This window comes from Garra rufa, chromosome 13 (genome assembly GCF_049309525.1).
Source record: "Garra rufa chromosome 13, GarRuf1.0, whole genome shotgun sequence".
Classification (NCBI taxonomy): Eukaryota; Metazoa; Chordata; class Actinopteri; order Cypriniformes; family Cyprinidae; genus Garra; species Garra rufa.
The window spans coordinates 42839396-42864693 of record NC_133373.1 but is presented as its reverse complement, the minus strand read 5'-3'; the positions used below and the strand labels follow the sequence as shown (position 1 = coordinate 42864693).

General features: G+C 34.1%; 2 protein-coding genes across 5 annotated transcripts in view; both read left to right on the top strand.

The window, feature by feature from the left end:
* Positions 1-1635: 1635 nt before the first annotated feature.
* Positions 1636-19869, top strand: gpcpd1 (glycerophosphocholine phosphodiesterase 1). 4 transcript variants are annotated; one of them, XM_073816364.1, is made up of 20 exons: positions 1636-1954; positions 2474-2564; positions 4418-4508; positions 4603-4687; positions 6232-6307; positions 7774-7815; positions 7903-8026; positions 8434-8665; positions 8767-8929; positions 9284-9413; positions 10853-10907; positions 11008-11100; positions 11276-11353; positions 11451-11490; positions 11936-11994; positions 12148-12213; positions 12300-12436; positions 14236-14371; positions 14616-14776; positions 18831-19869. In XM_073816364.1, the coding sequence occupies exons 2-20, from the start codon at positions 2516-2518 to the stop codon at positions 19012-19014; spliced, it is 2001 nt and encodes a 666-aa protein (XP_073672465.1). In that variant the 5' UTR covers positions 1636-1954; positions 2474-2515; the 3' UTR covers positions 19015-19869. The 4 variants fall into 4 exon arrangements, with proteins under 4 accessions (XP_073672465.1, XP_073672463.1, XP_073672464.1 ...); XM_073816362.1 differs by having other exon boundaries at positions 7900-8026; XM_073816363.1 differs by lacking the exon at positions 1636-1954 and adding an exon at positions 2270-2370 and having other exon boundaries at positions 7900-8026.
* Positions 19870-24146: 4277 nt separating this feature from the next.
* Positions 24147-25298, top strand: part of napbb (N-ethylmaleimide-sensitive factor attachment protein, beta b) — an 11084-nt gene continuing 9932 nt past the window's right edge. Inside the window, exon 1 of the mRNA XM_073853224.1 lies at positions 24147-24333. Within this exon, the coding sequence (XP_073709325.1) occupies positions 24236-24333 (98 nt within the window). The 5' untranslated portion in view covers positions 24147-24235. The remainder of the gene's footprint in view (positions 24334-25298) is intronic.

Genomic DNA, 25298 nt, shown 5'->3' with positions numbered 1-25298 from the left:
TTTCTTAAACATGCATGTGCCTGACTGACCTCGGTTATGCAACACAAAGTTCCAGACTGTATTCTGTCCTGCTGAGGCACCACATTATGCAACCAGTTCTGCTGAATGACGGACCACTAGAAAAATCAATGTCTGCGTTATCTTCATTTTACAGTGAATGTTCATCTGACCTTTTACATTTTGTGTGCATATACTATTTGATTTCAATTAAAAATATTACTTGCCTTGTTTCTTTGTGTACATGAACTTAATTTGCTTAATTTTTTTTTTATATTTGTTTTTGCATCACCGGTTATGCAATGAATTAGTCTTAATCCACTACCAGTCAAAAGTTTTTTAGATTTGTAATGTTTTTTTAAATAGATCTCTTCTGCTCACCAAGCCTGCATTTATTTGATCCAAAGTACAGCAAAAACAGTAAAAATGTTAAATATTTTTACTATTTAAAATAACTGTTTTCTATTTGAATATATTATAAAATTTCATTTATTCCTGGGATTTTAAAACTAAATTTTTAGCAGCATTACTCCAGTCAAATGATCCTTCTAATCATCTAGAAATCATTCTAACATTCTGATTTGCTGCTCAAAAAATATTTATCATTATTATGTTGAAAACAGCTGAGTATATTTTTTTCAGGTGTTTTTGATGAATAGAAAGTTCAGAAGAACAGCATTTATCTGAAATAGAAATCTTTTGTAATATTACAAATGTCTTTATCCTCAATTTTTATTTATTTAAAGCATCCTTGCTAAATAGAAGTATTAATTTCTATAATTTCTTTTTCCAAAATGTTACAAAAGCTTTTTATTTCAGATAAATGCTGATCTTTGGATCTTTCTATTCATCAAAGAATCCTGAAAAATGTACTAAACTGTTTTAAATATTGACAACAATAATAATAATAATAATAATAGAACAGCAAATCAGCATATTAGAATGTGACACTGACGACTGGAGTAATGATGCTAAAAATGTAGCTTTGATCACAGAAATAAATTACATTTTAAAATATAATAGAAAGCAGTTCATTTAAACAGTAAAAATATTTCGCAATATTACTGCTTTAGCTGTATTTTGATCAAATAAATGCAAGCTTAGCGAGCAGAAAAGACTTATTTAAAAAACATTAAAAGTCTTACTGTTCAAAAACTTTGGACTTGTAGTGTATATGGAAAAACTTTCCTGTTAATGACATCTAACCTCTATTCAGACACCTAAATATCAAAGTTTTCAAGTTTAACGGCCATACACACAATTAGATGTCAGTGAATATATCTTTCTACATTATACTCTTAGTATAAAAATACTATAGCAGTAGCACTGTATTATATCTCTCATTAATACCTGTAACAAACAACCCCTACATGTTACTTTGATTAAAAATCGCGGATTTAGACTATTATTATTGAAAGTTATAGACTTGCGTTCAGCTAAAAGGGTAAAAGTTAAAGATTGTTTAATTATTTACTTAACATTAATGACTTTTTTACACTAATTTTACTGAATCGTGGTCGTATCAGCTTGCACAGTTGAACTCCACCCAACACATACGTCGTGAAGAAGCCCCGCCCTTCAAATGCCAATCATTTCATCGACCAATCACACGCGTCCAGAAAACGCAATGAGGCGGGCTCAAATGGACAATTCGAGCTCGCCCTTATGTTATTTCATTTCCTACAACTAGTGACCTTCTCAACGCTATTTTAACCTTTAAATGTTATTTTATTATATTTCAACCAGCACATGTATTCACATAGCTGAGAGACGTAATGTTTTTTAAGCCTAATATCTCGATAAATCTCTTTGAAGAAATGCTTCTCTGTTGACAGTGTGGCGTTACCGGGGTTCCAGAGATCCGCGTGCATGTAAACATGGGCACGTCAGCGCACGAATAACGATTCCGGTAACGTTACTACCGCACTACAGAATGGATTTTTCGCTTTGAACTCAGGTAATTGTCGTTTTGTTTTAAATTAACGTTACTGTATCCTCCGGACTCGACAGTGAATGTACGTTATATATTTCGTTTTACGTTATACATCACGTTTTTGCTTAGCAAATAGTGGCTGCGTTTCAAAACCTAGTGGGCTTCCTATCTAGATGCCGTGTTTAGAACGTATAGAACGCAACAACGTTGTCTATGTAGGCACGTTACTATGTTTCGAGCAACATCATCGGATACCGGGTGTTGTTGTCACTGACAGAAACCGGCTATAGCCGGTTCAGACCGCGTTGATTTTGTTTCCTCAACTCATTTCAGTTTCATCAAACGTGGTGAAAGCTACTGTTACTGCTTACGCTCTTAAGATCGTGTTTAGATTCAAGGAGCATACCATTATTATACCATACCATTATTTCTGCGGGAAGGTATCAGACCACAGAGCAAATCTAGATCAGCGGATGCTGCTAACTTGGCTCAGATTTATTTTGGACTGGGGATCAGATGTATATCTTTCTATTTGTGTTTTAGGTCTCTTCTGTCTTTTCTCCTGTGTCTGCCTGTGTGCCAGTCATGGACAGCACTAAAGTCACTCTGACTGTGAGAGGGACCACATCACTGGGTAAGAGGAATAATTAAATAAAAGTATAACATAGTGTACAACTTTCAAAAACAAGTCATAAATATAAAATTGTAAAATATGTATGCTTATTTGTTGACCTAAGGGTTTCTTTTAGCCACTTACTAATTGTGTAATTTCAAAAGCTTTTATTAATTAAACTAATTAAAGTTCTTAAAATTCTGTTAATGTGACAGTTTGTAGTTGTTGGAGTGTGTTCTGATACTATGACTGATCTAGTCGTAATATCCCTTCTATAGCACATGCTATAGTATTAGTATTTTTGATATAATTTAGTTTAAAGAAGTTGCAACATTGATACTTGATTCATGGAATTGAGAACATTGAGTTTAACTTGAGTAATCAAGAACATTTCAGATTTTACAGCCATGTTTGCATGCTGTTTAAAACAAGGTCAACTAGTTTTACAGTCTTGTTTTATGGTTCTAGTTATTTATGTACATTGATGTGATTTGAAGCATTAAGTAATGTAATAATGTGATAATGTCATTAATTCAAGTTATTATACATTGCATTTACATTTGATTATTTTAGCAAATGCTTTATCCCAAGAGGAAATAGTTTTTTTTTTAATTAAGTGTTATTATAGTGCATTTATAAAATGTTAACAATCAAAATGTAATATTTGTTTGAATGTAGTAATTAAAACAAAATTTTAGTTAATATTAACTGGTAGATAGATCGGAAATCTTTTGTGCATAATGAAAGTACTTTTATTCAATTAAAAAAACATTTAATTCAGAAAATGTTTTAATGGACATTTTTTAAAAGGTTTCTCCTGGAATAACTTTAAAACTTTCAACATACATTAAATTAAAAAGTTCTATATAATTGTATTATTTCTTTAGTTGTTATTGTTGATTTAAGTATATACAATACAGTAAAAATATTTTTTATGTTTTTTTTTCTGCTCACCAATCCTGTATTTATTTGAGTGAAAGTACAGCAAAAACAGTAAAATTTTTAAATATTTTTGCTATTTTTAACTGTTTTTTATTTGAATAATTTTGAATATATAATTTATTCCTTTAATTTCAAAGCTGAATTTTTAGCATCATTACTCCAGTCCCATGATCCTTCAGAAATCATTCTAATATTCTTTCTATTCATCAAAGAATCCTGAACAAAAAGTACTCAACTGTTTTAAATATAATAAATATTGATAATAATAATAAATGTTTTTGAGCAGTAAATCAGATCAATAGAATTATTTCTGACGGATCATGTGACTGGAGTAATGATGCTGAAAATGTAGCTTTGATCATAGGAATAAATGATATTTTAAAATATATGTAAATAGAAAACAGTTGTTTTAAATAGTAAAAATATTTCGCAATTTTACTGCTTTTGCTGTGCTTTGGATTAAATAAATGCAGGCTTGGTGAGCAGAAGAGACTTAATGTTTAAAAAACATTAAAAATCTTCCTGTTCAAAAACTTTTGACTGGTAGTGTATGTATATTTTTGTTTGTTTGTTATTAAGATAAAATTGCTTAATTATTTTAAACAATGTATTAAAATGATATCGTAATCATAAACTGATTTTGCCATAGATGTGGCATTAAATCATAAATTAATAAATTAAAAGTGTATTTTTGAAATAATATAGAAATTAATAATACAAGAAATGTTTAGGTAATAATAAGCTTTTTTATTTTAACCATGCATGATTGCTTCTCAAGTACAACCTGTATCTGTATTTACTGTCTGTCAAATGTTTACATATGATACTTAAATATGATAGCATTGAAAAGAATGCATTTATGCACTGTATTGCCTCATTCCTTTGCTAACCACGAAGGAGGGAAATAACAAACTATTTTATTTTTACATCAGGCGAGGTGATCGCAGTGGTTGGCAGTTGTGAAACCCTGGGGAGCTGGTGTCATCAAAAAGCCGTGACCCTACAGCAAGCACAGGAGGATGGGTACATGTGCAATGCCATCTTATGTTTACCATCCAGCACAAGCACAGTTAGCCTTGACCAGCATATTTATCTTCTGTGTCTCTTCTCACCCCAGCGCCCTGTGGAGAACGACCGTTCAGGTTCCGCGAGGGGCTGAAACCAAATATCGCTATTTCAAAGCATTCACTTTGGAATCTAAGGTGAGATTTTCTTTTCCCAGTAAACAAACATGATAGTAGTGATTCCAAGAAGGTTCGTAACTAACCTTTAAAGTTCCAATGGTGTACTCATTACCCAACATATTTAAAGTTCAAACCTCAGCTTGAATATTTATTTATAGATGTTGATGTTTATAAATCTGTTAGGGCCCATTCACACAGAACATATTCAGAAATGTGAGACGTGGGCAGAAAAAAGCGCAAGGCCTCGGGACATGTTTTGTTTTTAAGTTGAACTTCTTGAACTTGAGCGTTGCATTTTTAGAACGGCATGTCATGCGTGAGATGCTGCAGAAGACATGTTCACAACTTGTCAAACACGTCCGTCTAGTACATGTTTACATAGAAAACGATAGAATCAGTGCAATAGCAAAATGTGTTCGGCCTTTTTAAGGCACTTCATATTCTATGCAGTGTCTATTGTTTGTGATATACATTCTTGAGTATGTCCAGCTGTTTTATTATACATGTATGACTGTACATTTTCTTTAGAGGGTTCTTTCACATGTGGGATATGTGGGTTTATGTCTTTTGCAAACATTCCTCAAGGGCTTTCTTTTAATCATCTTTAATTCTTAGGATGCGAGTAATCAAATGTTATATTTTTTAAGAGTTTAAGTTGTTGAAATCCTTCTGCGAGAGAGTGTGTGGGGTTTCCAGGTCATTCCCCTCACAGCTGTTAATCTCTTTTAGCTGAACTCCACTCAGTTCTGGGTAGTTTTTTTTTTTTCCTGGAGAAGTTCCATTTCTGGAATAGCCCCTCCTAACATGCTGTGTCCTTCGTACATAATATTTAAATGTCACAGTCAGAAATATTTTAGAATTTAGAATGGGAATATTTTCAACAAGAATTAGGAATTAGAAACAATTGTTTAGAGTTAAGGAAGTATTAGCACAAAAGTAACCTCATGTAGAGGTGGTAAGTACAAAGATTTTATAAAGCTGTTTTTTTACGTCTGTAAATAACCTGGAGTTCTCTAGCTAAACACTGTGAAAAATGCCAATGCTTGTGTTCTGACTAATCAGTCCACTTTTCAGATGTCACCCAACTGGCTGGCTGGCAGAAAGTGGTGACTATATCTAGGGATGCACCGATCCGTATCGGCCGATCACTTGCGCGTTTTGTCAGTAAAGCCGGTTCTGTAATCAGCGGTAAATGCCATCAGGTGCGTGATTTCACGTTGAGCCGTATATACTACACACAGCCGTTGTTCACTGACGAGCTGCGCACATTCACACTGATAATGAACATTGATTTGCGCAGCTCGTCGGTAAACAACGGCTGTGTGTAGTATATACGGCTCAATGTGAAATCACGCACCTGATGGCATTTACCGCTGATTACAGAACCGGCTTTACTGACAAAACGCGCAAGCATGATCGGCCGATTCGTATCGGTGCATCTTAGGGATATATCTATATCTCATATTGTTTTTTGCGGGAGTGAGACTTTGGTTTGAATGACCAAAGTGGGCTTTGTTTTGCCAAAATCTGTTTATAATCTTAACCCCCATTTGGAATTACAGAATGCAGGTGGGCCATGCCAAGTCATAGTCAATAGATGGGAGACCCATCAGATGCCACGCTCATTGAGTCCCTCAGGTATCTGATCCCAGAATAGTCCACACGTTTGAGTGTCTAATGCAACCCGTAGACACCTTCCTATTTTCTTATTACATCCAGATCAGTTTGTCCCTTTTAACTCTAAGCATACATTATCAGTACAGCCTTTTTAAAGACAACATTAAACATTCACAACATGTTTCATGTTTAAACTATGAAGTTTCCAAATGATTGAAACTAGTGGGAAGTAATGTGATGTAGGACTCAGTTTTATCTCTCAGAACCATGATTGTTATTGTTTAATATTATTCTCCCTTCCCACATAATTTTCTTGAGAAAAAACATCAATGAACTGTGTGCAATAAGACCAGCAACATTTATTTCTAAAGGTAAATGACCCTATTTACTGGTCTTATTGTGCATGAATCATTGATGCATGTTCTAAAGAAATTATACATTTTGATTTCATGTTTTCTTTAATGTTAATTTTAGTGTTATTTGTCATGGACAGATGTTGTGTCCGTAAAAGCCACTTAAGGGAATCTAAAGGAACCATATTTTTATTAACATAACATTTAGTGGGCTATTACTCCTCAGTGACAAACAGGGCAAAAGCAGTTTTCACTGGCGCATTCTTGGGTTTGCAAGCAACGCTTTTTTCTTTTGCCTTCCCCTAATTTTGCCACTTTTAGGTTTTAATTCTGTAAAAAAAATTAAATAATTGCATTCATTTTTAAATAGTTGATTTTTACATGAGAAACTACCTTTTAAAAAAAAACGTTTTAAAGCACACATGCATTTAACAATATTTATATGCACAACACATTTTTTTCTTTACATTAAAAAAAATGCATCAATTATTTTGAGTGAAACATGTAAGGGACACATGCATTTAACATTTCTTTATTTACAAGCACAACACAATTTTTTTTCTTTGAAAAAAAGTTTTTCTAAATAATTGTTTTAAATTATTGATTTGTTGATTTTTACTTTAATAAATGCATTTTAAAGCATCTATACAATTTTTATTTTTTATTTTTGCAAGGCAGGATCCATCATTTTAATCATGTAATCAACTCTTTGCTCCAGATGTTATGTGTTATATTCCTTAAAATTTCGTCAGCCTTTCTTTGTGCTTGTGTTGCCACAAAACAGTTTGCTTGCATGATAACACTTGTGGAATTATGCGTTTAGATTACTGTTATTTCCCTTTTGGCAACCAAATAATAATCCTTTATAATTATCTCTAGTGTTACTCTTAAATTCTAACATGACTAGTTTTTGCTTGTATAATAAACAGGCTACAAAAGTGTAGAGCTCCAGCCAGTACAGAGCAAACTGAACACGTGTTTTATCTGTATATTTTGACTGTTTAATAAACAAACCAGAAGAAGACTATCTTATGGTGGTGGTGTCTGTTTACTCTGTACTGGTGACTCATAACTTTTGTAGACGTGTAGCAGGAGCACTTGACCTTCCATATTAATTTTTGTTACGTCTTGCAGAACCTGAACTCGTGATTGATGATGGACATTTTGGAGCCCATAGTAAGTTAATCGTTTAAGCTACATGAAAGCAAAACAAAACAATATCATCTCACTTGAACATGCAAATAAAATTTGTTTGATCAGCAGATGGTGTTGAGTGTGTGGACTCAGGCTGGTTGACGTGCCAGACAGAAATTCGTCTCAGGCTACATTACTCTGTGAAACCTCCAGTATCTATTACTAAGAAAGAATTTAAGAAGTCACGCTTCAGGTAATGTCCTTCACAGAATACATAAGGTCATTAGAAGTATGTTACAATCACCAGAAAATGCTAAATATCGCATTTTTTTTTTTTTTTTAATTCAGGGTATATGCATTCTTCTAGACCAGTGGTTCTCAACTCCACTCCTCGAGGCCCACTGCTCTGCACATTTTGTATGTTTATGAATCTGACACACTCAGTTCAGTTCATGGATCTTTCTCCTGATGAGCTGATGATCTGAATCAGATGTGTGTTAAATGAAGGAGACACACAAAATGTGCAGAGCAGTGGGCCTCGAGGACTGGAGTTGAGAATCACTGTTCTAGACTAAGTACTTAATGTTTATTTGTTTTTTCGAATTCACATTACACTGTTTCAAAGCCTGATTACTCTAAAACTGATTTCATGTGTCTTAGATTGAAGCTGATGCTGGAAGGTATTGAGGAGGAGGAGGATGAAGAGGAAAGCCCTTCGTCATGGAATAAGATGCCCACTACACTGGAGACCAGTATGATCAGTGAGAGTGGATATAAGTCTCGTCATTCCCAGCCAGAATGTGGCTACGCCCTTGAACCGTCCAAGTGGACCGAATACAGCATTCACACCATGGACCCTGACAACCTAGAGCTCACCTTTGAGTTTTTTGAGGTATGGAAATCTTTGATATTGTTATCATAGATTTCACAAAGCATTTTGATTTTGAATCCTGTGGTGAGTTAAGACTCTTACATCATTTCTTTGTTGTTTAGGAGGACCTGAGTGAGCCTGTGGTTCAGGGGGATGCCCATCCAGGCCATGTCGGCACCGCATGCCTCTTATCATCCTCTTTTGTGGAAAGTGGCAAAGATCAGGGTGTGGTCACTCTACCGATCATGAGCCGAAATGCTAGACAGACTCTGGGAAAAGTCCGAGGTATGATCATTACCACAATGCACTGATGTTCAAAGTCTAAACGTTTCATTTGTACACCATAAAACTAATGCACATTCCTGCTGCCCATGATGGTATCTGTTCTTTCACTGCATGCACACAGCATTTGCCTTTGTAAACATGTCACAGACTGAATATGTAAATAAGGGTAAAGTCACTCATGTTGGCAAGATCTGCCCGGCTTACATTGTTGCTAAGTGGCTAGATTATGTGATTGTGCTGCCATTCATTTATTGATGTGCTAATTTCATTAAAGTCAACCATTAAGTTTTGACTTCACTCATGTAAATGCTTCGGTGTTGAGTAAAGTAATTGCTTTAACTCTTGGGATTTCAGTGGATTACTTGGTGACGCGTCCTATCCCAGGCTTTCAGTGCGACATGAGTCAGTCTTTCACCAAATACTGGAAGAAAAGGAGTCCTTTGGATGTTGGACACAGAGGAGCAGGAAGCACACATGCTCCCAAGTGAGTAATAATAAATGTTTGATTAAACAAGGTTCAGGAGGAGCACGATCAGATAATCAACCCATTCGGCACAGGTGCAACCTGTTTAACCAATCATTCAATCAGCGCATCCTCTATATATATTACCAGCCGTCTTACCTCCATCCAGCGATAGTTTCTTGGCATCCCTCCTCCACCCCTACTCCCCACTTCTAATCTGTTTCGATCCTACACTAGCAGGGGGAGTTCTCTGGTTCCGGCCTGTATTCCGGCCCGGAACCCTTCCCCAGGACAGCACGCCAAAATATGCTTAATACTCGCTCAAGCAGATTAGATGTAAGGGCGAACTCGTGAAATAATAATAATAATTCCCGAACAAGAATCCTGAGTCTCTCTGCTTCAATTTAGTGTTTGTCCTTATGGGTAGACCCAGAAATCTGTGCAAGATTTTACAGAGGGGGGAAGTAATGTCTGAGTCAAATGTGACCCTGGACCACAAAACCACTCTTAAGTAGCACGGGTAAATTTGTAGCAATAGTCAAAAATATCATTAGAGTATTAAGTAAAGATCATGTTCCATGAAGATATTTTGTGAATTTCCTACTGCAAATATATCAAAACCTAATTTTTGATTTGTCTTATGCATTGCTAAGAAGTTCATTTGGACAATTTTAAAGGCGATTTTCTTAATATTTTTTTTATTTTTTGCACCTTCAGATTTCATATTTACAAATAGCTGTATCTTAGCCAAATATTGTCCCATCCCAAACAATACATCAATGGAGAGCTTATTTACTAAGTCTTCAGATGATGTAAAAATCTCAATTTAAAAAAAAAAATTGACTCTTATGACTGTCCAGTGTCACATTTCACTAAAATAAAAGTGTTTTTTCCTCCTAATTCCCCTATTAAAATTTTGCATTGTAGCATTGTTATTTCAGTTATTTTCAGACACATTTTTAATCAGTAAATTAAATAAATTAATAATAAATTTAAGCCTTCTGTAACTTATACTTTACAAGTTTATTTTTACAATTTAAATATTTGTATTATTATTATTATTATTATTATTTGCATTACTTATTTGCACTACAGTAGACTACTTAAAATTAAGGTTAATATGTGCTTTGTTGTCATGATAATAATGTCACAATGGAAAAAACGGTTAATGGGCCTTTAAATTATTATTACTTTCTTTTATTCAAATACAATTTTGCAAGAGTAAAATTTGTAAAATTTGCACTTAAAATATAAGTAAAGAAAATAATGACCTCAATCCTATTTTTTTTTATATATATTTTTTTATTTTAACAAATGTTGCCTTCTAAGGCGTGTACTGACTCTGTAAAACTGAAGCATGTAAGCACAATAAGTGTTGCTGCATGAACAAAGATAGTTTGTGCTTGTTTAACAAAAAGAAATATGTTGCTGAAAGAAAATAAAATTCTCTTTTATTTCAGGCATCACAAGATCAGGGAAAACACAATTGCCTCATTTCTAAGTGCGGCCAACCATGTGAGTGTAAATATAGAAAGAAAGCAACTCAACCAAAAAACATTAAGTTTTGTTATATGAAATACAAGACTAATGCATATCTGTTTTTTTTTCTTCACAGGGAGCAGCTTATGTAGAGTTTGATGTTCATCTGTCTAAAGATTTAGTTCCAATCGTGTACCACGATCTCACCTGCTGTATTTCTACTAAAAAGGTAACATTCGCATTCACTCCCTTTACAACTACATTTGAACAACTGTCCTTCAGTGCAGCTTTTGTTTTGACTCCGATTGAAGATTTCCAACATAAACACTGATTAAAACTGCAAAACAAAAGGGAAAAAGATAATCTCTTCTCATGTGCTTTACATTTCTTGTGTCCTTTTACAGAAAAACGACAAGAACTCAATGGTGTTGGTCGAAGTTCCTGTCAAGGATCTTACATTTGATCAACTTCAGCTTTTAAAAGTAAGACTTATTTCAAATTCCTTTGCTGGGATTGAGCAATAATATGCAATTATCTCCATGCTGATTTTGAATGTGTGAATGTCTCTTTCTTTCTCAGCTCGCCCACAGAACTGCCATGGAAGTTCATGACCACAAAGGTAGAATTTTGTTGAGTTATGTCACGCAAGTACAGTACAAATGCAGATCATTATATAACTACTTGTCAAACTAGTTAATGGCTTTAATAATGGAGTACTGTGCAGTGTTTTCTGTTTTGTTGAAGAGTGTACTTAATAAAGAGCAACAGGCAGGTTTAGAAGAAAAAATAATGAAAGATTTTTAGCGAAAAGAAATAAATTGTTGTTAAACGATGTTTTATGCCTATTTCACCTAACATAGTTCATATATGATGTACAATAAAAGACAAAAAAAAACTAACCCTAAACCCTTTTTGCTGTAAATCAGTGTTATGATTAATCTTGGAGCTGGTTAGCTTGGTTTAAGGCTTAAAACCCAAGCCTCTGATGAGCTGTATTTAGCTGAATAATCAGTCAGCTGATGAATAGATAAAGATTATTGCTTTTGTGGTGTTGCTTTGTCTAGACTTGCAGGATGAAGAGGAGTATGAGTATGAACACCAGCCTTTCCCTTCCCTTTCACAGGTATGACAGATTTATCTTTTCATAGAAAACTTTGACCTCAGGAATTATAAAATTATATGTAATAAAATCCAGAAAATTGTAGTAGATGTTTGCTTATATCGCCCACCTGTACTGCTCGGTTAACCTCTTTTCTCATTTGATAATATGTTTCAGATATTCCAGGCTGTTCCAGATAGTGTGGGATTCAACATTGAGTTGAAGTGGATTTCTCAGTTCAAGGTTTGCCTCAAGCGATGTTTGTGTTGGTTTGATCTCAGTGTTACTGGAGAGAAAAACACCCTCATTGTATCTGTTTCTGCAAACAGGATGGCTCCTGGGATGCGAAACTCTCCACCTACTTCAACATGAATCAGTTCTTGGACATCATCCTCACATGCGTGCTGCAGAATGCCGGCAAGAGGAGAATAGTCTTCTCATGTTTTGATCCCGATATTTGCACAATGTAAGAGGCTTTGCTCACAACTTTTTTACTATGGCAGCCAATTTAAGCACAGTAAAAACTAACAATATATGCCTTTAAAATGTATGTGCGCAATGGTTAAGGGATAGTTATTAAAGAAATAGTTCATATGAAAATAAAAACTGGCTGAGAATTTACTCACTCTCAGGCTATCCAAGTTGTAGATGAGTTTGTTTGTAAAATTTAACATTACATTATTTGCTCACCAATGGATACCGAATGGGTGCCGTCAGAATGAGAGTCCAAACAGCTGGTAAAAACATCACACAAGTAATCCAGTCTTATCAATTGTGAACTGTGAATAAACAAATGTAATAAACAAATCCATCGTTAAGGCATTTTAGTTTCAAAATGCTGTCTCTGGCTAAAAGATTATTTTGCTTTCTCCAATGAAAAAGTTGTCTTGTTTGAATCAGTTGCAAAATATGCACTGTATACAAGCAAAAACAGTCCAAAATAGTACTTAAGAAATATGTCAGTGGATTTTGATGAAAGAGGACAACTGGGGATGGACTTTTTCACTGTAGGAAGTGTTATTATGGACTATGGACTAATATTTTGCCCAAAAGTGATGGTTTAAAATGCTTTAATGATAGATTTGTTTCTTACAAACACACAGCTCTTTGCTTCACAATATATTAATTGATTGACTGGAGTGGTGTGGATTAGTTGTGGCTTATTGTGATGTTTTTATCAGCTGTTTGGACTCTCATTCTGACTTCACCCATTCACTCCAGAGGATCCATTGGTTAGCAAGGAATGATAAATGTTTCCAAATTTGTTTTGATGAAGAAACAAACTCATTTACATTTTGGGTGTGCAATTCCTGTAAAGTTCACTTTAAAAACAAAAAAGGGAAAAGATGATTTACTCACCCCCTTGTCATCCAAGATGTTCATGTATTTCTTTCTTCAGTCATAAAGAAATTATGTTTTTTTGAGGAAAACATTTCAGGATTTCTCTGCATATAGTGGACTTTAATGATGCCCGCGAGTTTGAACTTCCAAAATGCAGTTTAATTGCAGCTTCAAAGGTCTCTAAACGACCCCAGCCGAGGAAAAAGGGTCTTATCTAAAAAACAATTGGTTGTTTTCTAAAAACAATTACAATTTATATTCTTTTTAACCTTAAATTCTTGTCTTGTCTACCTCTGTGTGTATTCTGGTTCAAGACAGTTAGGGTATGTTGAAAACCCCCCATCTCATTTTCTCCTCCAACTTCAAAATACATCTCTGTTTTACCTCTTTTGCAAAGGGCATTTGATCTTCTTTGTATGTTCACTTTGTAAACACTGGGTCGGTACTTCTGCAGTGATGTAGGATGATTTTGAAGTTGGAGGAGAAAATGAGGAGTTTTTGACATGCCCTAACCGCCTTGAACCAGAATGCACAGAGTACACATAGAACTAGACAAGATGAGAATTTGAGGTTAAAAATTATATCAGTTTTTTTTTTTTTTTTTAATAACCGGTCGTTTCGCTAGATAAGACACTTCTTCCTTGGCTGGGATCATTTAGAGCAATTTGAAGCTGCATTTAAAACTGCATTTTGGAAGTTCAAACTCGCTGGCACCATAGAAGTCCACTACATGGAGAGAAATCCTAAAATGTTTTCCTCAAAAAACATAATTTCTTTATTACTGAAGAAAGACATGAACATCTCGGATGACAAGGGGGCGAGTAAATTATCTGTAAATTTTTGTTTGAACTTCTCCTTTAAGGAAGTAAATAGTTAACCTCTATGTTATGTTTAGGTTTAAATAAATTGTGTTGTCTTCTTCAGGGTGAGGCAAAAACAGAACAAATACCCCATCCTGTTTCTGACCCAAGGAGTGACAGACATCTACCCTGAACTCATGGACATCCGCTGTCAGAGCACTAAGTTCGCCATGAGCTTTGCTCAGAGTGAGAACATACTGGTAAGAGAATGATGACACACACTGTTGATACTTCAGAACACAGTTGTGAAATTGCATTTAAAGATGCCAAGTTCGGCAGCATAATGAAGCTGTGTACAATCAAAGTGTAAAAGATAAAATTGTGTTTCTTGGCTTTTGTGAGATTTGTTCACCTGCAAAAGGATTGTGGCTATATTGTTTTTTTTTTTTTTTCAAATGGTGCCATGTCAAACTTCATGACAAAGTCTTTTGTATGTGCTGACAGGGAATCAGTGCTCACACTGATGAGCTCTTGCGAAACATGGAGTTCATCAGAGAGGCTCAGTCTAAAGGGCTGGTGCTATTCTGCTGGGGCGACTATAACAACGACCACGACAACAGAATGAAGTTAAGGGATCAAGGCATTGATGGCCTCATTTATGACAGGTGGGCTCTAATTTGTCTTTGTGTACTAGGGAACATTGTGTTCCTCGCTTGATAATCCAACAGCAGTCTTTAGTAGGGCTGAGAACATTGATTAAATGTTTACTTGCACTGCATATTGACTATATATTGTTGCACAATTTACATGTGAGAAGCAAATCAGCTAGTCATAAACCTACAGCAGCAGTCATGAAGGTATATAAATGTCATAAAGGTACAGTAGCAAGTCTGTTTAAAAGAGCAGACAATAGTCTGTTTTTTTTTTTAATTATAAGAACTCAGGAAAAATAAATAAAAGCTTCAGAATGTGATGACATTGTTGAAGGAGTAATCATAAAGTAGAAGCATAATGAATTAGCCCACATCGCAGTTAATTTGACTGCCATGTTGACTCACATGTTTATCTGAAGCTGTGTTTTATTCTGGGTAAAGGTTAAACTAATCAATGATGTTGTGCGTTTATGTAATACACTTTATGCTATGTTTGCACTTTTCAATTACTTACAGTAAGCCAGAACCTCCGGCTGCTGTGTAAATATCATTGTGTGATATATATGTGTTAAAATTTAGCTGTGAAATTTATCCCGAAAACCAGTTTTGAAATCTGTCAAACACTGACAGAGGTTTACATAACATGCTGTGCTTGCCGTTTTCTTTTCTAGCAGTTTTTGACAGTTCAGCTAATATTTGTTCTGTATTTTTGTTCCTTCTCCACTGCAGTAAAACCCCCATGGTCTTAGAAGAAACTGTGTTCCTGTTTATTGAAATTTAAAGGAGTAATTCACCAAAAAAGAAAATGAAAATGTTCTTACCTCTCATCATTCAAAGCGTGAATGATTTTTTTTGTTTAGTTATAGTTTGTCATTTATTTTTATATATATATATATATATATATATTTTTTTTTTTTGCAATTTCAAATATATTTGAAAAAAATATTTTTCATATTAGATATATACATGTATACAATTATGGAAGCCAGATTCTGCCACTGAATAATGAATAAAAAAGGTAATTGCTACTTTTTATTTCACAATTCTGACTTTTTTTCTTGCGTCATATAAAAACGCATATCTTATTTTTTTTCTCAGAACTGTGAGATATAAACACAATTGTGAGTTATAAAGTCAGAATTGCTAGATATAGTCAGAATTACGGGATATTAACTCGCAATTGCGACTTTGTATTTCCAATTCAGATTTTTTTTCTTGCAATTGTGAGTTTGTATCTTGCAATTCTGACTTTTTTTTGAAAGAATTGTGAGTTTATATCTCGAAATTCTGACAAGTTTTGTATGCAAGTTTATATGACGCAATTTAAACGAGTCGCAATAACTTTTTTTTTAATTATTAATCAGTGGCAGAAACAGGCTTCCATAAATAATAACCTACTACTACCAAACAGTATGCAAAAGATTAGATTTTTAACCTTTAATTTGTTTGACGTGACTCCATTTTTCCTTGGTAATCCAATAATTATATGCATTATTGCAAAACATTTTTACTCAAACTTTTACTCCCTTTTTTTTTTTTTTTTTTAATATTTCTCACACAATTTTGTGGTAATTTGCCTCTTTTTTCAGAATACATGAATGCTTGGTGTCAAAGCCCAATGCTTCAACTTCCTCTGATGCCAGTAATGTCATCTGTTTCCCGGTTGTTTGTGGGGGTTTTTTGGCATTTGGTTGCTGCCTGCCTGATCATTCTCACTGACTAGCACCAAAAGAACCATCTTGTTTTACAGCAATGATGTGAGGCAGTAAAACAGTGGAGTTTTGTTTTTTGAGTAGCTTTTATTCAAATGATTCAGCACTGGGTTAAGGTTCAGCTGCCTGTTACATCATTCTGAGGACTCGAGACTTCCTCTTAATATGGGTGACCTTGTTTTACTCCCAGAACCCATATTATGCAAATTACAGTGCAGATGTGCATTTGTTTTATTTCCACTGTGAATTTTTCAGTACTAGCCACGTTAACAGTGCATGAATCCTCTCTGTGGACCTCAATGACTTAATCATTGAAGGATAAATGAATGAATGAATAAATGGATGGATTAATGGCTTCTGCTCTCAAACCAGCATGACTGAGGATCTTGATAAAGGCATGGCAGAAAAAAACCTGCATTTATTTATATATGAATGATTTTAATCTAAACATATTTGCAGTGCTACTTCTTAAACACAACTATATTTGAATGTCGTCTGGTAGATATTATAATATTATGAAAATAACATATTAGAATAATTATAGAAGATTATAAATAGTGATGAGTTCTTTCCCCACACATTTAAACTCCTTTTTTGTGAATAAACAATGTGTTATTCCTTGGGGTTACATATGGGATGTATTTTTAATAGCTGTGTGCTTACATGTTTTAGCGTGAAATGGATAATTCAAAACATAAATCTTCCAAGAGCCAACGGAAATGAGCCCACAAGTATTCATAATGCTCTTAAAAACACATATTTCATCTGACACCATAATGGTAGAAACATTATGGTAGAAAACATAAATATATGCATATATACCATGACCACCTGAATGGAACATCTTGTTCTTGTGAATCTAAACAACATCTCAGAGCCTCTTTCAGCTGTGAGAAGTGAATGGATTTCACACAAGCAGTGAGGCAAAGTTGACCTTTATTGACCTTAGCGAGAGTAGACATCATATTTAAAGTCAACATGAAATTTTTTATTTATAATAATTGAAATGCACATCCATGATCTTATGAACAACTTACATTCTCAATGTAAGTTGAGAATAATAATGCATAATAATAATAAGGCATAATAATGTTTTTTTTAAGAATTCTCTTCTGCTCACCAAGCCTCAATTTATTTGATACAAAATACAGCAAAAGCAGTAATTTGTACATTTTTTTTTTTAAATAAAAAATGTAATTTATTTCTGTGAGCAAAGCTGAATTTGCAGCAATATTACTCCAGTCTTCAGTGTCACATGATTTTTCAGAATTCAGAAAACAGTTTTTAGGATTCTTTGATGAATAGAAAGATCCAAAGATCAGATTTGATCTGAAATGAAAAGCTTTTGTAACATTGTACACTATACCATTCAAAGCTTGGAGTCAGTATCATTTTTTGTTTGTTTGTTTTTCTCAGCTGTTTTCAACATGATAATATGTTTTTGAGCAGCAAATCCGAATATTAGAATGATTTCTGAAAGATCATGACTGGAGTAATGATGCTAAAAATTCAACTTTAAAATCACAGGAACAAATTACATTTTAAAATACATTCAAATAAAAAAACAGTTATTTTGAACAGTAAAAAATTTAGAATTTTGTTGTTTTTGCTGTACTTTGATCAAATAAATGCAGGCTTGGTGAGCATTGGTGAGAAAAATCTTTTGACTTTACTCAAAAAATGAAAAAAAGATTTTTTTTTTCTATACTATATTCCACACTACTTCAACATTATATGTTCTTTTGTATTCAGCAGAAGAAGGAAACTTTTTGTGAAGTAAATGACTATTTAGGGTTCCACCCTACATTATTTTTTTTATGTTGAATATCCCTTTTCACTTAGATTATGAAAATAAAACAGGTTGCAACAGCAGTTCATGTTAACTTTAATTTGATACGAATGAAAATGAGGCTGTGGGGGTACAATCACAGTCTGTTTAACGTGTCTTGTGTCATAACTCATAATTTTTTATTATTTCTAATGTTTTCTGGAGTTCTAGAATTTTTTGAAGGATATTTTGAACGTTTTATTGCACGGACTATACTTGTAATGCTCAAAGCTTCGTTTTCATTTACCATATTAAATATTCTGTCTACTCCAAGGTGTGTACCAGAAATGAAAAGCATGATGTTAAAATATGGAGATGCATATTTGTAAATCACTACAGTGAAATTACTCACTTTATTTATTTATTTTTTTGTGTGTGTGGTATGATCCCCTCCCCTTCACTCCAGATGGCTACTTTTATGTTAATAAAACTTCCTTCTAGCTTTTTCCTTAAATGACACTGCTTTTCTTTCCCTCACATTGACCCACAGCTAAAATAATGTTTTGTACCATTTCTTTATCCACAGAATCTGCGAGGACAAGCTAGAGCAGTCAAACATCTTCAAAGTAGAGGAACAGAGAGGAACTCTAAAGGAGGTTATTCAAACATGTGCCTGCTCCACCTACAGACTTCCCTGCTCCTCCTTTCCCTGTGCAGGAAAATCCCAGGAAACAAACGGGGAGTCTGATTCCGGCCAGAGTTCCTCATGAGACCCACACAGCCAGTCCAGCTTCACTCTATGTCTGTAATCTTCCCACAATGCACCAGAACTAATGCACAAAAACACTCCGTCATTAAGCCAAACTTAAGCCTGAAATGTCATAGAGTGTACAGAATAATGTTGGGACAACTACACAACGCTAGCTTCTAGAAGGGCAATATTATTTGCTCTATTTAGCCAATTCACTGTATATTTGGATGCAAAAAATGGTGTAAGGGCATTTATTTGTTTTATAATTCTTAAGAGTATCTTGTTTCCTCTTCAGGTATTTATCGATTTCTTTATCAGTGGAATGAGTATTGAACATTAACACAATGTAGTATTTCAATTTCTTGAACAACAAAAATGCAAGATTATTATACCATGCAAGCATGACTGAATAATCAATAGCTATTGCATTCCAGTAGCTAAAAATCTCTTAAAACTAAGATTTCTGATGGTTTTTGTCTTTATCCCTTGTATGCTATTATCTCTTCACTACTATATCCATTCACAAATTCATTCTTAAATGAAACACTGATCGTTTCAGAACAAAATTTCATCTTTTTTTATTCAGCTGTGCAATTGACATAAGATATTTACTGTAAATGGGTATATATTTGAATGAATGTGCCTCTATAAACCTGTATGTGCTGCTGAGCATCAGTGTGTTCTTGTCTCTCAGCATGTATTTGTACAGCTTCCTCATTTCAGGGCAGTGAAATCATGCATGTTTGCTGTTCAATGCCACACCGGCAGCAGCTGGCTGTAGGAATCCACACTCAGTGTTGTGGATGTCACCATGCCAACATAAACCAGAACAACACTCTGAGAGCCAGAATAAACATAAGTAATACCAATGAAAGCTTGGTCTTTGCTTTTGTTTGTATATATTATAAAACATTGATTGGCTACTATAAATACAATTATGCATTATGGGAAGGAAGTAGTGCCCTACATAGGATAGGAATGAAATTGTGCACTACAAATTGAGACTATATATATATATTTTTTTTAGTACTATATATATATATATATATACATACACCGCGTTCCAAATTATTATGCAAATTGTATGTAAGTGTCATAAACACACAGTTTTTTGTTTTTCAATTAAACTCATGGATGGTATTGTGTCTCATGGCTCTTTGGATCACTGAAATGAATCTCAGACACCTGTGATGAATAGTTTGCCAAATGAGCCCAATTAAAGGAAAATTACTTAAGAAGGATGTTCCACATTATTAAGCAGGCCACAGGTTTCAAGCAATATGGGAAAGAAAAAGGTCTCTCTGCTGCCGAAAAGCGTCAAATAGTGCAATGCTTTGGACAAGGTATGAAAACATTAGATATTTCACGAAAACGTAAGCGTGATCATTGTACTGTGAAGAGATTTGAGGCTGATTCAGAGCACAGACAGGTTCGTGCAGGTAAAGGCAGAATGAGGAAGGTTTCTGCCAGACAAATTCATCAGATTAAGAGAGCAGCTACTAAAATGCCATTACAAAGTAGCAAACAGGTTTTTGAAGCTGCTGGTGCCTCTTGAGTCCCGCGAACATCAAGGTGTAGGATCCTCCAGAGGCTTGCAGTTGTGCATAAACCTACTATTCGGCCACTCCTAACTAATGCTCACAAGCAGAAACGGTTGCAGTGGGCCCAGACATACATGAAGACTCATTTTCAAACAGTCTTGTTTACTGATGAGTGTTGTGCATCTTTGGATGGTCCAGATGGATGGAGTAGTGGATGGAACATGTCCCAACCAGGCTGCGACCACAACAAGGAGGTGGTGTTTTTGGCCGGAATCATAGGGAGAGAGCTGGTTGGCCCCTTTAGGATCCCTAAAGGTAATAAAATGACCTCGGCAAAGTATGTCGAGTTTTTGACTTACCACTTTCTTTCATGGTACAAAAAGAAGAACTGTGCCTTCCGTAGCAAAATCATCTTCATGCATGACAATGCACCATCTCATGCTGCAAATAATACCTCTGTGTCATTGGCTGCTATCTGCATAAAAGATGAGAAACTCATGGTGTGGCCACCATCCTCCCCTGACCTCAACCAGATTGAGAACCTTTGGAGCATCCTCAAGCAAAAGATCTATGAGGGTGGGAGGCAGTTCACAACAAAACAGCAGCTCTGTGAGGCTATTCTGGCATCCTGCAAACAAATTCAATCAGAAACTCTCCAAAAACTCACAAATTCAATGGATGCAAGAATTGTGATAGCGATATCAAAGAAGGGGTCCTATGGTAAGATGTAACTTGCCCAGTTAGGATGTTTTTGATTGAAACAGATTTAGATTTCAGTAAATATGACCACCTAATGCTGCAAATTCAGCAAATGCCCATTTTCAGTTCTTTACAACCTATACAATGTTTTAACTCTGTTGTGCATAATAATGTGGAACAGTGCATTTTCAGTTTTTTATTTTTGAAATAAATACTGTTATCATTAGGAGGTTTGTTCAATAAAATTTAAATTATACCCTAATGGTTGATGACTTAAAAATTATACTGACTGTCATTTGCATTGACTAATTATGAAAACCAGAGAAAGATATCATTTGCATAATAATTTGGAACGCGGTGTATATACATCCATAAATCATGTAACTTTTTTTTTCAAGAAAAAATAATGTAATGTTAATGTTGGATAGGCCAATCATAATTTAGTATGCATATAATAGTCAAAAAGTTTTTGAACAGTAGGATTTTTAATACTCTTTAAGTCTCTTCTGCTCACCAAGCCTGCATTTATTTGATCCAAAGCACAGCAAAAACAGTACAATTTTGAAATATTTTTACTATTTAAAATAACTGTTATCTGTTTGAATATATTTTAAAATGTAATTTATTCCTGTGATTTCAAAGCTGAATTTTAGTAACATTACTCCAGTCACAAGATCCTTTAGAAATCATTCTATTATTCTAATTTGCTGCTCAAAAACATTTATTATTATTATGTTGAAAACAGCGGAGTAGAGAGATTTATTTTAGGTTTTTTTGATGAATAGAAAGTTCAGAAACACAGCTGAAATAAAAAAAACAAACTTTTGTAACATTATAAATGTCTTTCAATTTAAAACATCCTTGCTAAATAAAAGTATTAATTTCTATTAAAAATTACACTGACTCCAAGATTTTGAATGGTATAGTGTATAATGTTACAAAAGCGTTTTATTTCAGATAAATGCTCATCTTTGGATCTCTTTATTCATCAAAGAATCCTGAAAACTGTTTTAAATATTTATAATAATATTAAAAAGAATTCTTTTGTAAACAGCAAATCAGCATATTAGAATCAAAAACTGTTATTTTAGATGGTAAAAATACTTCAAAATTTAATTTTTGCTGAACTTTGATTCAAATAAATGCAGGTGAGCAGAAGAGACTTCTTAAAAAAAAAAAAAAAAACATTAAAAATCTTACTATCCAAAAACTTTTGACCGATAGTCAGGGGCGCCGCTCGCAATTTTGGGCCCTATGACAAAATATGAGGTTGGGCCCCCCCTATCACACCAAAGCAGATCTCCGGGGGCCCCTAAAGGGCGTGGGCCCTTAGAATTGTCCCCCCTTAGCGGCGCCCCTTGCCGATAGTGCATCTAAAATAATTGGGCATTAAATAATGATATAAGTAAATCATATTTTTCAGTATTTTATTTAATTTTCATAATTATTTAATTTCCAGGACCAGGTCATGGTGGCACAAATAATCGTATTTAATTTAAAACACAATTTTAAATAAATAAAAACAAACACAAAGTAAACACACTAAGACTGAAATTATGTACAAAACTGTTTGTTTTGCATGTAATTTTTACATTAAACAGCTGGAACTGAATAAATCATGGCTGAAAGAGTAGGTAGATGAAAAATAAAACAGCAGTAGTAGTTTTCATTAAAAAAAAAATTGATACAGGATGATTGTAAATGTTAGAGTATGTTAACGTCATTCAAGGGCACTAGATGTGACATTTCAATGTTTTACATTTTAAATGCTCTTTTATCTGACACAGGTGAGGTGGCCTTTGGTGTATAATATCATTCTGCAGCTGTGGCCTTGTCCATTAATATTTAACGTATTGCTCTGGCAGAGCAGCAGGTGAGCATTTCGTATTTGTTTTCCCACATTATACATATAAGCATCAAAGGAAAATCACCAGCCAAAACTCCCTTCCTCTCTAAAAGCTGTGTTTCAAATCACAAATCCCAATGCCCACATTCTGACGCCACTTATAATGGATAGAGATGCTGTCTAGCTGGTTTGAATACAGCCAAGTTACCTGTAAGTGCATGCTTTTCAGATGTTGCTGCAAACAAAAGCAGAGGAAGGGAAACACCCTTTCCTGAAAATAATTGTATTGTAAACAGAGGAAAGCTGTGAGGCTTTCACTGTGCTTTGAACATTATTTGAGTTTTGAAAGTGTATACACTACTATGAAGTTCTGCTTGAGTCTGTTTCTTTCTCTCTCTCTCTTTTTTTTTTTTTTTTTGGTGCCTAATATTGGTTTGACTTCTGGTGTTTAATTTTAAAGTGTTCTGCATTACAGAAATGATTCATGCAAACTAATACTGAGCTACTTTCAGCTTTTCAGCCCTTAAACTTCTTGTGAAGTAGTCTGGTGATCTTCAGTACCATCTAGTGCTCAATATGGAATGTGCATTTATTTTTCATTATAATAATCTGTATTGGCAGTGCGGGAACTTGTTGCGAATTAATATTAATATTAATATTGTGTTTAAAGCATGTTATCGGTATATGTAAATTGTATTTGAGTAAAAAAATACGATTACAATGATTTATCGTCACATACTCTGACTAAACTAAACCACAAATTTAATCTAAACTAAGTGAAACAATTAATTTGTCCATATACTGGAAATTAGAACGACTATAAATCGCACACAAGGTTATAAAATTGCAGGTACAATGATTTAAATATAAATTCAGGCATACTTTCTTACAACATAATATTACGTAACACGCATTTACAGTGTGTAAATGGGAGTTGTAGTTTGTTTGTAGTTTGATTAGCTTCAACTGACGTTCGTTTAAGCCGTCCCAAAACTACAAATCCCATAATGCTCTGCTCTAGCGTCCTGTACGCCCACGCTTATTAAACGCAATGACAGTAATCCCCCGCTGCCATAGTGACAGAGAGCGAGAGAAGCGAGCAGATAAACGAAAATAGATTTTAGTGTTTACCTGTTCGTTTAACCACAGAAATAATGGACATTTCCGGGAAAGAAAAGGAGGCAATTCAGCTCATGGCTGAAGCCGATAAGAAAGTCAAGTCTTCCGGCTCTTTTTTAGGAGGAATGTTTGGGTAAGATGAAATGCATGCTTCCTTCCCTATTTATCCGATCAGTCCGCTAGTCTGTTAAATATAATGCTGTCAACATAATCATGTTGCCAAGCTTTGGTTTTATCTTTACCACCTAATATTACGTTTTTAGTTGGATAAATACTGAAAATATATATCAATTTTATTGCGCAAGGACCCAGGCTGTGATAGGCCGCTTTGCGCATCAATCGATTGAAAAAAGGGATTGTTCATTATAATGCACAGCTGATTTTTTTAAATAACGATTTTTGCATTGTCACGATAAATTAAATGATGACAATAGTTGGTGTGATTTAAAGATTGGGCCACTAAGTGAAGTTTTTTGTGTTTGGCGCATTAGTGGCGCAGTGGCTGCGGTATTTACATTAATTTTCTTGGTTTTATATCACTATATTAATATTAACAAAAAAGGAACACATGTACAATGGCATTATTATGTTTTATAAACTTTTTGTAATTATGTTCTTTAATTTTTAGTCCAAAATGAATGTGAAACAAGATATGGTACTATTTTAATATTTATGATAAATGTATTTATTAATAACTAAATATTATATTCATTAAAATAAGTTAGAAATCAATTTTAAAAAAATGTAAAAAATATTTTTAAATATATATTTAAATTCTTCAGTTTATATCCATATTTTTTGAAGAGCCCGGTGTCGAGAGCAACAGTGAGATGTTTTATTGACACCCCAAACGTATTCAGAAGTATTCAGTGTTATTTATAGTAAACAAGCTCTGACCTAGTATATAGTGAAATGGATTTATTTCAAATGGTTTTCATTAATATGATATGAGGCACTTAAAAACTGACCCAGTTGAATAATCCCAGCGGGACACAAGTTATCTAGGCCTTTCTGTGTATTACAAGCTATATTTTTTAGATTAAACCCAATAATATATATATATATATATATATATATATATACACAATTAAATTTTAC